This window comes from Oncorhynchus tshawytscha, linkage group LG13 (assembly GCF_018296145.1).
Source record: "Oncorhynchus tshawytscha isolate Ot180627B linkage group LG13, Otsh_v2.0, whole genome shotgun sequence".
Taxonomy (NCBI): domain Eukaryota; kingdom Metazoa; phylum Chordata; class Actinopteri; order Salmoniformes; family Salmonidae; genus Oncorhynchus; species Oncorhynchus tshawytscha.
Genome location: NC_056441.1, coordinates 1,279,011 through 1,294,576, shown reverse-complemented (window position 1 = coordinate 1,294,576; position 15,566 = coordinate 1,279,011). Strand labels below are relative to the sequence as shown.

At 46.6% G+C, this 15,566-nt stretch overlaps 1 protein-coding gene across 3 annotated transcripts in view; it reads left to right on the top strand.

Moving 5' to 3' along the window:
• Positions 1 to 1,592: 1,592 nt before the first annotated feature.
• Positions 1,593 to 15,566, top strand: part of LOC112236116 (protein CBFA2T1-like) — a 100,665-nt gene continuing 86,691 nt past the window's right edge. For all 3 annotated transcript variants that reach the window (XM_042295054.1, XM_042295053.1, XM_042295052.1), the window contains exons 1-2: positions 1,593 to 1,729; positions 3,597 to 3,841. In XM_042295054.1, the coding sequence (XP_042150988.1) occupies positions 1,612 to 1,729; positions 3,597 to 3,841 (363 nt within the window). In that variant the 5' untranslated portion in view covers positions 1,593 to 1,611. The remainder of the gene's footprint in view (positions 1,730 to 3,596; positions 3,842 to 15,566) is intronic.

The window sequence follows — 15,566 nt, the reverse complement described above, 5'->3', positions numbered from 1 at the left end:
ATGTTCAAAAAAATGCTACTCAGATGTCCGGAGAAATGATGATATCTGCCGGAGCTAACGTCAGATAACAAGCAATACACATCATAAACTTTGACTAAATATACATGTTCTACATATAGTTAGAAAGATACACTTCTTCTTAATGCAACCGCTGTGTTACATTTATTTTTAACGTTACAGAATTCGTTCACTAGGCTATAATATGAGACGGCGCTCAGAAATTAGCATTATGTCTCCTCTATCTCGGAGTCCACAGAAAACCATAATTAACACATAAATATTCCCTTACCTTTGATGTTCTTCGATCAGAAGTCGAGGAAGAAGTTATACTTACCAAAAACTGCGTTTGGTTTTCAAGTCTGTGTCTTTAGGTTATCAAACACGACAAATTCCGGTCGAAATGCAGGCAAAATTCTAGTGGATGCGCATCAAAACTTCAAAATTACATATTATATGTCGACTAAACTGGTCAAACTAAGTGCAGAATCGAGCTTTAGCATGTTTTTAACATAGAAAACAATCCTTAGCGTGAACAGACAAACCTACATCGTTTGGTGAATCTTGGAACAAAGGGAGCTCCGGACCAGACGTGCGCATGAAAGTGCATGTATTTTCGCGTGACCCGGAGGTTTCAGCCCACCAAAACTCGACAGAGAGCGCGATTCTCACAATGAGAGGCCCCACTGAAAGGGGACATCGCGCTGAAGAGATAGGAACTGTTCCCAGATCTGTAGCTGGTTGGGAAGGGTGGGGGCGATGACGTCAAAGTTGGCCCAACTTTTCTGTTGTCAAGAGAGAGTTTGGGAGAATGGATGCCCTGAGAGTTCTGCTTTACATAGAGACATAATTTGAACGGTTTTAGAAGCTTTAGAGTGTTTTCTATTCAATAATAATTATTATATGCATATATTAGCAATTTTTGACAGATTTTTTTCCTGTTTACTATGGGCACGCAATTCCTCCAAAGGGGGCAGTAGTCAGCCCTATCCTTAACAGGTTTTAAACCAAGGGAAAGGAACTGTGATAGGGTAGGAAACAGGAGGAGGTGTGTCTTCTGATTGATGATTGATTGTTGACTGATTGGGGAGTGATGATTTTCACCTGTGAGGGGAGAAGGAGAGAAAAGAAACACACACAGGATACACACACAGGATACTTGTATCCGTAACACTTGTATCCATAACAACCATGTTATCTAAATGACCATGTTACCTACATGACCATGTTACCTACACGTACATAAATGACCATGTTACCTAAATGACCATGTTACCTACATGTACCTACATGACCATGTTACCTACATGTACCTAAATGACCATGTTACCTACATGTACCTAAATGACCATGTTACCTACATGTACCTAAATGGCCATGTTACCTACATGTACCTAAATGACCATGTTACCTACATGTACCTAAATGACCATGTTACCTACATGACCATGTTACCTACATGTACCTAAATGACCATGTTACCTACATGACCATGTTACCTACATGTACCTAAATGACCATGTTACCTACATGTACCTAAATGACCATGTTACCTACATGTATCTAAACCAGTGTATTCCTCTGTCTCTAGATCACACTGAGAAGTGCTCCACTATGCCCGACTCACCTGCGGATGTGAAAACACAATCCAGATTAACTCCAACCACCATGCCTCCTCCTCCTCCAACCACCCAGGGAGCCCCTCGAACCAGCTCATTCACACCTACTACATGTAAGTACTGACACACACACACACACACACACACACACACACACACACACAGATACTGTATCCTGCTATCGCTATGAGACAGTTCCAACCATATAAATCCTATTGGTCACATGACAAAACAGGTTCAGACTTTACTGTTAAAAGCTTTTACAGTCGTTTGTGAAATTAAAAGGACATAGTAAACCAATCAAACTAATAACGAGGCTATATACAGGGAGTACCTGCACAGAGTCACTCATATAGACACACACACACACAGACAGATACACACACACACACACACACACTCATCCCCCCTTCTCTCACTCATGCCAGAATCCCTACTGGGTTAGAGTTATACTATACTACACTCTGAAGGGTTGGAGTTATACTATACTACACTGAAGGGTTAGAGTTATACTATACTACCCTCTGAAGGGTGAGAGTTATACTATACTACACTGAAGGGTTAGAGTTATACTATACTACCCTCTGAAGGGTGAGAGTTATACTATACTACACTCTGAAGGGTTAGAGTTATACTATACTACCCTCTGAAGGGTTAGAGGTATACTATACTACACTCTGAAGGGTTAGAGGTATTTGATTTCCTAGCTTTGTGTTAATTGTTTCCAGATGCAGGTTAATTGCCTTGATTCTCCCAGTATTGGAAATATCTGTGTGTGTGTGTGTGTGTGTGTGTGTGTGTGTGTGTGTGTGTGTGTGTGTGTGTGTGTGTGTGTGTGTGTGTGTGTGTGTGTGTGTGTGTGTGTGTGTGTGTGTGTGTGTGTGTGTGTGTGTGTGTGTGTGTGTGTGAAATTGTTTGGGAAATTGCGCATACTGTCCAATCTCATTAGTCAATGCACTCTGCTGTCTTACATATCTCTCTATATGTTACATATACACACTTAACATGTTCGTTGAATTGAAGAATACATTATTTAATGCACAAATAGCCAACATCTATTACACTGTTTCATTGAGTTGTTAACGATTCTGAATAAGTGGTTCTGAATTCCATTAAGTGGTTCTGTTTTCTATTCTGCTTTTGTATTTAATCCTGGTGTTATTAATTATATTGTTGTATTTAATCCTGGTGTTATTTATTATATTGTTGTATTTAATCCTGGTGTTATTAATTATATTGTTGTATTTAATCCTGGTGTTATTTATTATATTGTTGTATTTAATCCTGGTGTTATTTATTATATTGTTGTATTTAATCCTGGTGTTATTCATTATATTGTTGTATTTAATCCTGGTGTTATTTATTATATTGTTGTGTTTAATCCTGGTGTTATTTATTATGTTGTTGTATTTAATCCTGGTGTTATTTATTATGTTGTTGTATTTAATCCTGGTGTTATTTCTTATATTGTTGTATTTAATCCTGGTGTTATTTATTATGTTGTTGTATTTAATCCTGGTGTTATTTATTATGTTGTTGTATTTAATCCTGGTGTTATTTAGTATGTTGTTGTATTTAATCCTGGTGTTATTTCTTATATTGTTGTATTTAATCCTGGTGTTATTTATTATGTTGTTGTATTTAATCCTGGTGTTATTTATTATGTTGTTGTATTTAATCCTGGTGTTATTTATTATGTTGTTGTATTTAATCCTGGTGTTATTTATTATGTTGTTGTATTTAATCCTGGTGTTATTTATTATGTTGTTGTATTTAATCCTGGTGTTATTTAGTATATTGTTGTATTTAATCCTGGTGTTATTTATTATGTTGTTGTATTTAATCCTGGTGTTATTTCTTATATTGTTGTATTTAATCCTGGTGTTATTTATTATGTTGTTGTATTTAATCCTGGTGTTATTTATTATGTTGTTGTGTTTAACCCTAGTGTGTTTTTCTTAATCTTCTTTGTGTTTACAGTAACCAATGGCAACAACAGCCACTCCCCCACGGCGTTAAATGGAGCTCCCTCGCCACCCAACGGCTTCAGCAACGGGCCTAGCTCCTCCTCATCTTCCTCGCTGGCCAATCAGCTGCTCCCTCTTGCGTGCGGCGCCCGGCAGCTCAGCAAGCTGAAACGCTTCCTCACAACTCTACAGCAGTTCGGCAATGACATCTCGCCCGAGATCGGAGAACGCGTCCGCATGCTGGTACTGGGGCTGGTGGTGAGTCTGTAAACCAGGGAGATGTCCTCCTGGAAGTTATAACTCCAACCCTGCTCCTGGAGAGAGACCCTCCTGTAGGTTATAACTCCAACCCTGCTCCTGGAGAGAGACCCTCCTGTAGGTTATAACTCCAACCCTGTTCCTGGAGAGAGACCCTCCTGTAGGTTATAACTCCAACCCTGTTCCTGGAGAGATACCCTCCTGTAGGTTTTAACTCTAACCCTGTTCCTGGAGAGAGACCCTCCTGTAGGTTATAACTCTAACCCTGTTCCTGGAGAGAGACCCTCCTGTAGGTTATAACTCTAACCCTGTTCCTGGAGAGAGACCCTCCTGTAGGTTATAACTCCAACCCTGTTGATGGAGAGATACCCTCCTGTAGGTTTTAACACAAACCATGTTCCTGGAGAGAGACCCTCCTGTAGGTTATAACTCTAACCCTGTTCCTGGAGAGAGACCCTCCTGTAGGTTTTAACACAAACCATGTTCCTGGAGAGAGACCCTCCTGTAGGTTTTAACTCCAACCTGTTGTAAACTATCCTGATTCAGTTTATCAACCAGCTAATTATTAGAATCAGGTTTGGTTTATTAAGGTTGGAGTTCAAATCTACAGGAGGGCGGATGAAGGCTAAGCCTATCTCACAGGCTCAGATAAACTTGAGATAAAAGACCTGCTTTTCATGAGATTCATTTGATATAATAAAATTAAGATGCATTGGGGGAAAAACAGCATTTGATATATCATGTAGAGTAATATGATGTTGCAGAGCAAAAATAGCATAGCATGTAGGAGGAGGAAGAGGAGATGGTGGTGGTGAGGGAGGAGGAAGAGGAGCTGGAGTGGGTGGAGGAGGAGCTGGTGTGTGAGGAGGAGGAGGAGCAAGTGGGGGAGGAGAAGGAGCTGGTGTGTGAGGAGGAGGAGGTGCAAGTGGGGGAGGAGGAGGAGCTGGTGTGGGAGGAGGAGGAGCAGGTGGGGGGAGGAGGAGGAGCTGGTGTGGGAGGAGAAGGAGGAGGAGCAGGTGGGGAAGGAGGAGGAGGTGGTGTGGAAGGAGGAGGAGGAGGAGGAGGAGCAGGTGGGAGAGGAGGAGGAGGTAGTGTGGGAGGAGGAGGAGGATGGTGGTGGTGATGGGGGTTAAGGAGGAGGTGGTGAGGGAGGGAGTAGGAAGAGGAGGAGGAGCAGGTGGGGGAGGAGGAGGAGGTGTGGGACAACGTGAGGGAGGATGTAGGGGAGGAGGAGGAAGATGTAGGGGAGGAGGCGGAGGAGGAGGAGGAGGAGGAGGAGGAGGAGATGGAGGGGCATGAATTGCCTAATTTTCCACTGAGAGCCTTGCAATGTTACAGGGTGGGGGAGTTCTATCCTCTCCTCTTAGCTGAGATGTTACAGGGGGGAGTTCTATCCTCTCCTCTCCTTTAGCTGAGTTCTATCCTCTCCTCTTAGCTGAGATGTTACAGGGTGGGGGGAGTTCTATCCTCTCCTCTCCTCTTAGCTGAGATGTTACAGGGTGGGGTTCTATCCTCTCCTCTTAGCTGAGTTCTATCCTCTCCTCTTAGCTGAGATGTTACAGGGTGGGGAGTTCTATCCTCTCCTCTTAGCTGAGATGTTACAGGGTGGGTGAGTTCTATCCTCTCCTCTCCTCTTAGCTGAGATGTTACAGGGTGGGGGAGTTCTCTCCTCTCCTCTCCTCTTAACTGAGATGTTACAAGGTGGGGGAGTTCTATCCTCTCCTCTTAGCTGAGATGTTACAGGGTGGGGGAGTTCTCTCCTCTCCTCTTAACTGAGATGTTACAGGGTGGGGAGTTCTATCCTCTCCTCTTAACTGAGATGTTACAGGGTGGGGGAGTTCTCTCCTCTCCTCTTAGCTGAGATGTTACAGGGTGGGGAGTTCTATCCTCTCCTCTTAACTGAGATGTTACAGGGTGGGGGAGTTCTATCCTCTCCTCTTAGCTGAGATGTTACAGGGTGGGGGAGTTCTATCCTCTCTCTCTTAGCTGAGATGTTACAGGGTGGGGGCTGAGTTCTATCCTCTCCTCTTAGCTGAGATGTTACAGGGTGGGGGAGTTCTATCCTCTCCTCTTAGCTGAGATGTTACAGGGTGGGGAGTTCTCTCCTCTCCTCTTAGCTGAGATGTTACAGGGTGGGGAGTTCTATCCTCTCCTCTTAGCTGAGATGAGATTTACAGGGTGGGGGAGTTCTATCCTCTCCTCTTAGCTGAGATGTTACAGGGTGGGGAGTTCTATCCTCTCCTCTCCTCTTAGCTGAGATGTTACAGGGTGGGGAGTTCTATCCTCTCCTCTTAGCTGAGATGTTACAGGGTCTTAGCTGAGATGTTACAGGGTGGGGGAGTTCTATCCTCTCCTCTTAGCTGAGATGTTACAGGGTGGGGGAGTTCTATCCTCTCCCTCTTAGCTGAGATGTTACAGGGTGGGGGAGTTCTATCCTCTCCTCTTAGCTGAGATGTTACAGGGTGGGGGAGTTCTATCCTCTCCTCTCCTCTCCTCTTAACTGAGATGTTACAGGGTGGGGGAGTTCTCTCCTCTCCTCTTAGCTGAGATGTTACAGGGTGGGGGAGTTCTCTCCTCTCCTCTTAGCTGAGATATTACAGGGTGGGGATGTTACAGGGTTCTCTCCTCTCCTCTTAGCTGAGATATTACAGGGTGGGGAGTTCTCTCCTCTCCTCTTAACTGAGATATTACAGGGTGGGGGAGTTCTCTCCTCTCTCTCTTAGCCTCTTAACTGAGATGTTACAGGGTGCGGGGGGAGTTCTATCCTCTCCTCTCCTCTTAGCTGAGATATTACAGGGTGGGGAGTTCTCTCCTCTCCTCTTAGCTGAGATGTTACAGGGTGGGGGAGTTCTATCCTCTCCTCTTAGCTGAGATGTTACAGGGTGGGGGAGTTCTATCCTCTCCTCTTAGCTGAGATATTACAGGGTGGGGGAGTTCTCTCCTCTCCTCTTAGCTGAGATGTTACAGGTTGGGGTAGTTCTATCCTCTCCTCTTAGCTCATTCTTTTTTAATATTGTCAGTGTGTCTTCATGTACACACCACCAAGGTTTTCTCCTGGTCTCCCCTTGGCCTCCGTACCACACACACACCCCTTCCGTAGCTCTTTATTATGTGTTCCCCTCTCTCCCTTATTGAAAATAGAGGGATTAGTAGAGTTGGCACTGTAGAGAGACAGACAGAGACTCAAGAGGTTCCCTCTAAACATGGACACACACAGAGAGACAGAGAGACAGAGAGGGAGACTCAGGAGGTTCCCTCTAAACATGGACACACACAGAGACAGAGAGAGAGGGAGACTCAGGAGGTTCCCTCTAAACATGGACACACACAGAGACAGAGAGAGAGGGAGACTCAGGAGGTTCCCTCTAAACATGGACACACACAGAGAGACAGAGAGAGAGGGAGACTCAGGAGGTTCCCTCTAAACATGGACACACACAGAGAGACAGAGAGAGAGGGAGACTCAGGAGGTTCCCTCTAAACATGGACACACACAGAGAGACAGAGAGAGAGGGAGACTCAGGAGGTTCCCTCTAAACATGGACACACACAGAGACAGAGAGACAGAGAGAGAGACTCAGGAGGTTCCCTCTAAACATGGACACACACAGAGAGACAGATAGACAAAGAGAGAGAAAGACTCAGGAGGTTCCCTCTAAACATGGACACACACAGAGACAGAGAGACAGAGAGAGAGACTCAGGAGGTTCCCTCTAAACATGGACACACACAGAGAGACAGATAGACAGAGAGAGAGGGAGACTCAGGAGGTTCCCTCTAAACATGGACACACACAGAGACAGAGAGACAGAGAGAGAGACTCAGGAGGTTCCCTCTAAACATGGACACACACAGAGAGACAGATAGAGAGAGGGGAGACTCAGGAGGTTCCCTCTAAACATGGACACACACAGAGAGACAGATAGACAGAGAGAGAGGGAGACTCAGGAGGTTCCCTCTAAACATGGACACACACAGAGACAGAGAGACAGAGAGAGAGACTCAGGAGGTTCCCTCTAAACATGGACACACAGAGACAGACAGAAACTCAGGAGGTTCCCTCTAAATATGGAGACACACAGAGAGACAGAGAGGGAGACTCAGGAGGTTCCCTCTAAACATGGTCACACACAGAGACAGAGAGAGAGAGAGAGAGGGAGACTCAGGAGGTTCCCTCTAAACATGGACACACAGAGACAGAGACAGAGAGAGAGACTCAGGAGGTTCCCTCTAAACATGGTCACACACAGAGACGGAGAGAGAGACTCAGGAGGTTCCCTCTAAACATGGACACACAGAGACAGAGACAGAGAGAGAGACTCAGGAGGTTCCCTCTAAACATGGTCACACACAGAGACGGAGAGAGAGACTCAGGAGGTTCCCTCTAAACATGGTCACACACAGAGACGGAGAGAGAGACTCAGGAGGTTCCCTCTAAACATGGACACACACAGAGAGACAGAGAGACATAGAGAGAGAAAGACTCAGGAGGTTCCCTCTAAACATGGACACACACAGAGACAGAGAGAGAGAAAGACTCAGGAGGTTCCCTCTAAACATGGACACACACAGAGAGACAGAGAGACATAGAGAGAGAAAGACTCAGGAGGTTCCCTCTAAACATGGACACACACAGAGAGACAGAGAGAGAGAAAGACTCAGGAGGTTCCCTCTAAACATGGACACACACAGAGAGACAGAGGCTCAGGAGCATCAGTCTAAACACTCTGGTCCAACACATGTTAAAAGAAGTCAACCGGGACGACATTGAGAGATTGGAAAATATCATCTGGAAATAATAAATGTTCTCAGGCTGTTATAGATAAATGGTTCAAAAAAAGTAATTCCCGTGTCCATGGAGACACATACACATAGAGACACATACCAGCTCTACTGGTACTACTGCTACTACCAGCAGTACTACAGCTGCACCTGTTCTGCTTCCACGAGCACATCCAATGCCAGCATCAGTAATTCTACATTTGTTGTTAGCCCAGCTAGTATGAACACTGACAGCTGTGAATCTGATGCTAAGAAGAGCTACTGTCCCCTTACCCGGGAAAGCACCAAGCTACTGCCCCCTGACCCAGGAAAGCACCAAGCTACTGCCCCCTGACCCAGGAAAGCACCAAGCTACTGCCCCTGACCCAGGAAAGCACCAAGCTACTGCCCCTTACCCAGGAAAGCACAAAGCTACTGCCCCCCAGGAAAGCACCAAGCTTGCCCCTGACCCAGGAAAGCACCAAGCTACTGTCCCCTGACCCAGGAAAACACCAAGCTACTGCCCCCCCAGGAAAGCACCAAGCTTACCCAGGAAAGCACCAAGCTACTGCCCCCTTACCCGGAAAGCACCAAGCTACTGCCCCCTTACCTGGGAAAGCACCAAGCTACTGCCCCCTTACCTGAGAAAGCACCAAGCTACCCCCTGCCCCCTTACCTGGGAAAGCACCAAGCTACTGCCCCCTTACCTGGGAAAGCACCAAGCTACTGCCCTCTTACCTGGGAAAGCACCAAGCTACTGCCCCTTACCTGGGAAAGCACCAAGCTACTGCCCCCTTACCTGAGAAAGCACCAAGCTACTGCCCCCTTACCTGGGAAAGCACCAAGCTACTGCCCCTTACCTGGGAAAGCACCAAGCTACTGCCCCCTTACCTGAGAAAGCACCAAGCTACTGCCCCCTTACCTGGGAAAGCACCAAGCTACTGCCCCCTTACCCAGGAAAGCACCAAGCTACTGTCCCCTTATCTGGGAAAACACCAAGCTACTGCCTCCTTACCCAGGAAAACACCAAGCTACTGTTCCCTTACCTGGGAAAGCACCAAGCTACTGTCCCCTTACCCAGGAAAACACCAAGCTACTGTCCCCTTTACCCAGGAAAACACCAAGCTACTGTCCCCTTACCTGGGAAAACACCAAGCTACTAACTCCTTACCCAGGAAAACACCAAGCTACTGTTCCCTTACCTGGGAAAGCACCAAGCTACTGTCCCCTTACCCAGGAAAACACCAAGCTACTGTCCCCTTTACCCAGGAAAGCACCAAGCTACTGTCCCCTTACCCAGGAAACACCAAGCTACTGTCCCCTTTACCCAGGAAAACACCAAGCTACTGTCCCCCTTACCTGGGAAAGCACCAAGCTACTGTCCCCTTTACCCAGGAAAACACCAAGCTACTGTCCCCTTACCTGGGAAAGCACCAAGCTACTGTCCCCTTTACCCAGGAAAACACCAAGCTACTGCCCCTTACCCAGGAAAACACCAAGCTACTGTCCCCTTACCTGGGAAAGCACCAAGCTACTGTCCCCTTTACCCAGGAAAGCACCAAGCTACTGTCCCCTTACCTGGGAAAGCACCAAGCTACTGCCCCTTACCCAGGAAAACACCAAGCTACTGTCCCCTTACCTGGGAAAGCACCAAGCTACTGTCCCCTTTACCCAGGAAAGCAACAAGCTACTGTCCCCTTTACCAGGGAAAACACCAAGCTACTGCCCCTTACCCAGGAAAACACCAAGCTACTGTCCCCTTACCTGGGAAAGCACCAAGCTACTGCCCCCTTACCTGGGAAAACACCAAGCTACTGTCCCCTTTACCCAGGAAAACACCAAGCTACTGTCCCCTTACCCAGGAAAACACCAAGCTACTGCCCCCTTACCTGGGAAAACACCAAGCTACTGTCCCCTTTACCCAGGAAAACACCAAGCTACTGTCCCCTTACCTGGGAAAACACCAAGCTACTGTCCCCTTTACCCAGGAAAACACCAAGCTACTGTCCCCTTACCCAGGAAAACACCAAGCTACTGCCCCCTTACCCAGGAAAGCACCGAACAACAGACAGGGACGTCAGACCAGCGAAAAGGTGCAAAAATGAGAACTACATTGATTTGGGGTTCACTTATAGTGAGAGTAGTGCCTTTCCTCAGCCACAGTGTGTTATATGTGCAAAAGTACTATCTCACAACTCAATGAAACTATTCTGCAGTCATTTAGAAACAAAATTTCGAAAAATAAGCCACAGGAGTTTTTTGAGCGAGAATTGAGACGACTTGAGTAGTAAGACATGTATAAAAGCAACAGATGATTAATATAACATTATAATAACATGAATAAGAGGGGCTAGAAGTGTCTTATATGGTACCGAGTGGCTGGGACAGGCAAGCCCCTAGTGTGGAGGACTTAATTCTTCCTGCTGCCGCGGATATGGCTGGGCGAAAAGGCCAAGACAAACAAAACAGACAATGTCTTCATCAAACAACACTGTTTCACGACGCATCAGTGACATGGCAGGAGGTGTTTTGAAACATTACTGCTTCGCCAGTGAATTCTATGTGTTACAGCAGAACAGACCTGGCACAGCTCCTGGTGTATGTCTGTTACAGCTGGATGAGTCAACAGACCAGGCCTGGCACAGCTCCTGGTGTATGTCTGTTACAGCTGGATGAGTCAACAGACCAGGCCTGGCACAGCTCCTGGTGTATGTCTGTTACAGCTGGTGAGTCAACAGGCCTGGCACAGCTCCTGGTATATGTCTGTTACAGCTGGATGAGTCAACAGACCAGGCCTGGCACAGCTCCTGGTATATGTCTGTTACAGCTGGATGAGTCAACAGGCCTGACACAGCTCCTGGTATATGTCTGTTACAGCTGGATGAGTCAACAGGCCTGGCACAGCTCCTGGTATATGTCTGTTACAGCTGGATGAGTCAACAGACCAGGCCTGGCACAGCTGCTGGTATATGTCTGTTACAGCTGGTTGAGTCAACAGGCCTGACACAGCTCCTGGTATATGTCTGTTACAGCTGGATGAGTCAACAGACCAGGCCTGGCACAGCTCCTGGTATATGTCTGTTACAGCTGGATGAGTCAACAGACCAGGCCTGGCACAGCTCCTGGTATATGTCTGTTACAGCTGGATGAGTCAACAGACCAGGCCTGGCACAGCTCCTGGTATATGTCTGTTACAGCTGGATGAGTCAACAGACCAGGCCTGGCACAGCTCCTGGTATATGTCTGTTACAGCTGGATGAGTCAACAGGCCTGGCACAGCTCCTGGTATATGTCTGTTACAGCTGGATGAGTCAACAGGCCTGGCACAGCTCCTGGTATATGTCTGTTACAGCTGGATGAGTCAACAGGCCTGGCACAGCTCCTGGTATATGTCTGTTACAGCTGGATGAGTCAACAGGCCTGGCACAGCTCCTGGTATATGTCTGTTACAGCTGGATGAGTCAACGGGCCTGGCACAGCTCCTGGTATATGTCTGTTGCATCTGGATGAGTCAACAGGCCTGGCACAGCTCCTGGTATATGTCTGTTACAGCTGGATGTGTCAACAGACGTGGTGGGCCTGACACAGCTCCTGGTATATGTCTGTTACAGCTGGATGAGTCAAAAGACCTGGCACAGCTCCTGGTATATGTCTGTTACAGCTGGATGAGTCAACAGTGCTGGCACAGCTCCAGGTCAATGTCTGTTACTGCTGGATGAGTCAACAGGCCTGGCACAGCTACTGGTATATGTCTGTTACATTTATGGGGGTTCAAAGAAGGAAGACATCCTCTTCTGCAAACCACTGGAAACCAGGGGAACAGGAGAGGATCTTTTTAAAGTACTGGACAGCTTTGTGACATCCAATGGACTTTGGTGGTCAAGATGTGTAGGTATCTGTACTGATGGAGCAAAAGCCATTACAGGGAGACATAGTGGAGTGGTAACGCATGTGCAAGCAGTTGCTCCCGACGCCACTTGGGTACACTGCAGCATCCACCGAGAGGTTCTTGGGTACACTGCAGTATCCACCTCGAGGCTCTTGGGTACACTGTAGCATCCACCTAGAGGCTCTTGGGTACACTGCAGCATCCACCTAGAGGCTCTTGGGTACACTGCAGCATCCACCTAGAGGCTCTTGGGTACACTGCAGCATCCACCGAGAGGCTCTTGGGTACACTGCAGCATCCACCTCGAGGCTCTTGGGTACACTGGCGCATCCACCGAGAGGCTCTTGGGTACACAGTAGCATCCACCTAGAGGCTCTTGGGTACACTGCAGCATCCACCTAGAGGCTCTTGGGTACACCTGCAGCATCCACCGAGAGGCTCTTGGGTACACTGCAGCATCCACCGAGAGGCTCTTGGGTACACCTGCAGCATCCACCGAGAGGCTCTTGGGTACACTACAGCATCCACAGAGAGGCTCTTGGGTACACCTGCAGCATCCACCGAGAGGCTCTTGGGTACACTGCAGCATCCACCTAGAGGCTCTTGGGTCCACTGCAGCATCCACCTCGAGGCTCTTGGGTACACTGCAGCATCCACCTAGAGGCTCTTGGGTACACTGCAGCATCCACCTAGAGGCTCTTGGGTACACTGCAGCATCCACCTCGAGGCTCTTGGGTACACTGCAGCATCCACCTAGAGGCTCTTGGGTACACTGCAGCATCCACCGAGAGGCTCTTGGGTAGACTGCAGCATCCACCAAGAGGCTCTTGGGTACACCTGCAGCATCCACCGAGAGGCTCTTGGGTACACTGCAGCATCCACCTAGAGGCTCTTGGGTACACTGCAGCATCCACCTAGAGGCTCTTTCTACCATAGGAATGCCTGACAGCTTGAAAGATGTTTTGGACACTACAGTGAGAATGGGTAACTTTGTTAAAGCAAAAGGCCCCTGAACTCTCCTGTATTTTCTGCGTTATGAACTGATATGAACAGCGACCATGTAACGCTTTTACAACAGAAGTGCGCTGGTTATCAAGGGTCAAAGTATTGACACGTTTTTTTTAAATTGAGAGATGAGCTTTCTTTACTTCTTTACCATCATTTTCACTTGTCCGCTTCCATGATGACAGTAACGCTCCTCGTCTTCCTCTGATGAGGAGTAAGAGAGGTCGGACCAATTTGCAGCGTGGTAAGTGTCCATTTTAATAAGAAAAACTGAACACTAGAAAAGTACAAAATAACAAAGTGAAACAAACGAAACGGTAACAAACACTATCACGGAAAATAATCACCCACAACTCAAACCAGGCCACCTAAATATGGTTCTCAATCAGGGACAACGATAAACAGCTGCCTCTGATTGAGAACCATACCAGGACAAACACAGAAATCCCAAAACATAGAAAAAGGAACATAGACAACCCACCCAACTCACGCCCTGACCACACTAAAACAAAGACATAATAATAGAACTAAGGTCAGTACGTGACAATGACGAGTTTCTCACACGACTGGCCTATCTGGGTGATGTTTTTTCTCGCCTGAATGATCTGAATCTAGGATTACAGGGACTCTCTGCAACTATATTCAATGTGCAAGGCAAAATTGAGGCTATGATTAAGAAGTTGAAGCTCTTCTCTGTCTGCATTAACAAGGACAACACACAGGTCTTTCATCATTGTATGATTTCTTTGTGTGCAAATGAACTGACGCTTAGGGAACGTGATATAGCAAAGCACCTGAATGAGTTGGGTATTACGCATCTGAAAACAGATGTCACGAACGGCTGGATTCCTTTTCATGCATCCAGTCCACTTACCGATATCTGAACGAGAGAGCCTCGTCGAAATTGCAACAAGCGGTTCTGTGAAAATTGAATTGAATCAGAAGCCGCAGCCAGATTTCTGAATAGGGCTGCGCTCAGAGTATCCTGCCTTGGCAAATCCCACTGTTAAGACACTGATGCCCTTTGCAACCACGTACCTATGTGAGAGTGGATTCTCAGCCCTCACCAGCATGAAAACTAAATACAGGCACAGACTGTGTGTAGTAAATGATTTAAGACAGACACTCTCTCCAATACAACCCACCATTGCAGAGTTATGTGCATCTTTTCAAGCCCTTCTCATTAACCTGTGGTGTGTTATTCGTTCGATTAACAAATACAGTTTGTTATGTAATATGTAAATAAATAGCAAAATGATTGATTATTATTATAATATTATCTGTGCCCTGGTCCTATAAGAGCTCTTTGTCACTTCCCATGAGCCAGGTTGTGACAAAAACACACTCATTCTGATGTTTAATATATGTATTGTATAGTGTGTGTGTGGCAGGCTTACAATGATGGCAAAAAAACACCCTTTGAGAGTGAGCTGACCCTGGTGCTAGAGGGGGTACAGCTGACTCTGGTGCTAGAGGGGGTACAGCTGGAGGTTGAATGTTTGAAGGGGTACGGGCCTTTAAAAAGAAAGAAAACATTTTGGGAACCACTGCTGTAGAGACACAGTTGAATCACTGTGGTGTTATGTTCCAAAATGGCACCCATCCCCACTGCCTTCTGAAAGTATTCAGACCCCTTGACTTTTTCCACATTTTGTTACGTTACAGCCTTACTCTAAAAATGGATTAGAAAAATAATTCAGCAATCTACACACAATACCCCATTAAGACAAAGCGAAAACAGTTTCTTGGACATTTTTGCAAATTCATTACAAATAAAAACAGAAATACCTCATAAGTATTCAGACCCTTTGCTATGAGACTCGACATTGAGCTCAGGTGCATCCTGTTTCCATTGATCGTCCTTGAGATGTTTCTACAACTTGATTGGAGTCCACCTGTGGTAAATTCAATTGATTGGACATGATTTGGGAAGGCACACACCTGTCTATATAATGTCCTACAGTTGACAGCGCATGTCAGAGCAAAAAAACAAGTTTTGACGTCGAAGGAATTGTCTTTAGAGCTACAAGACAGGATTGTGTCGAGGCACAGATCTGGGGAAGGGTACCA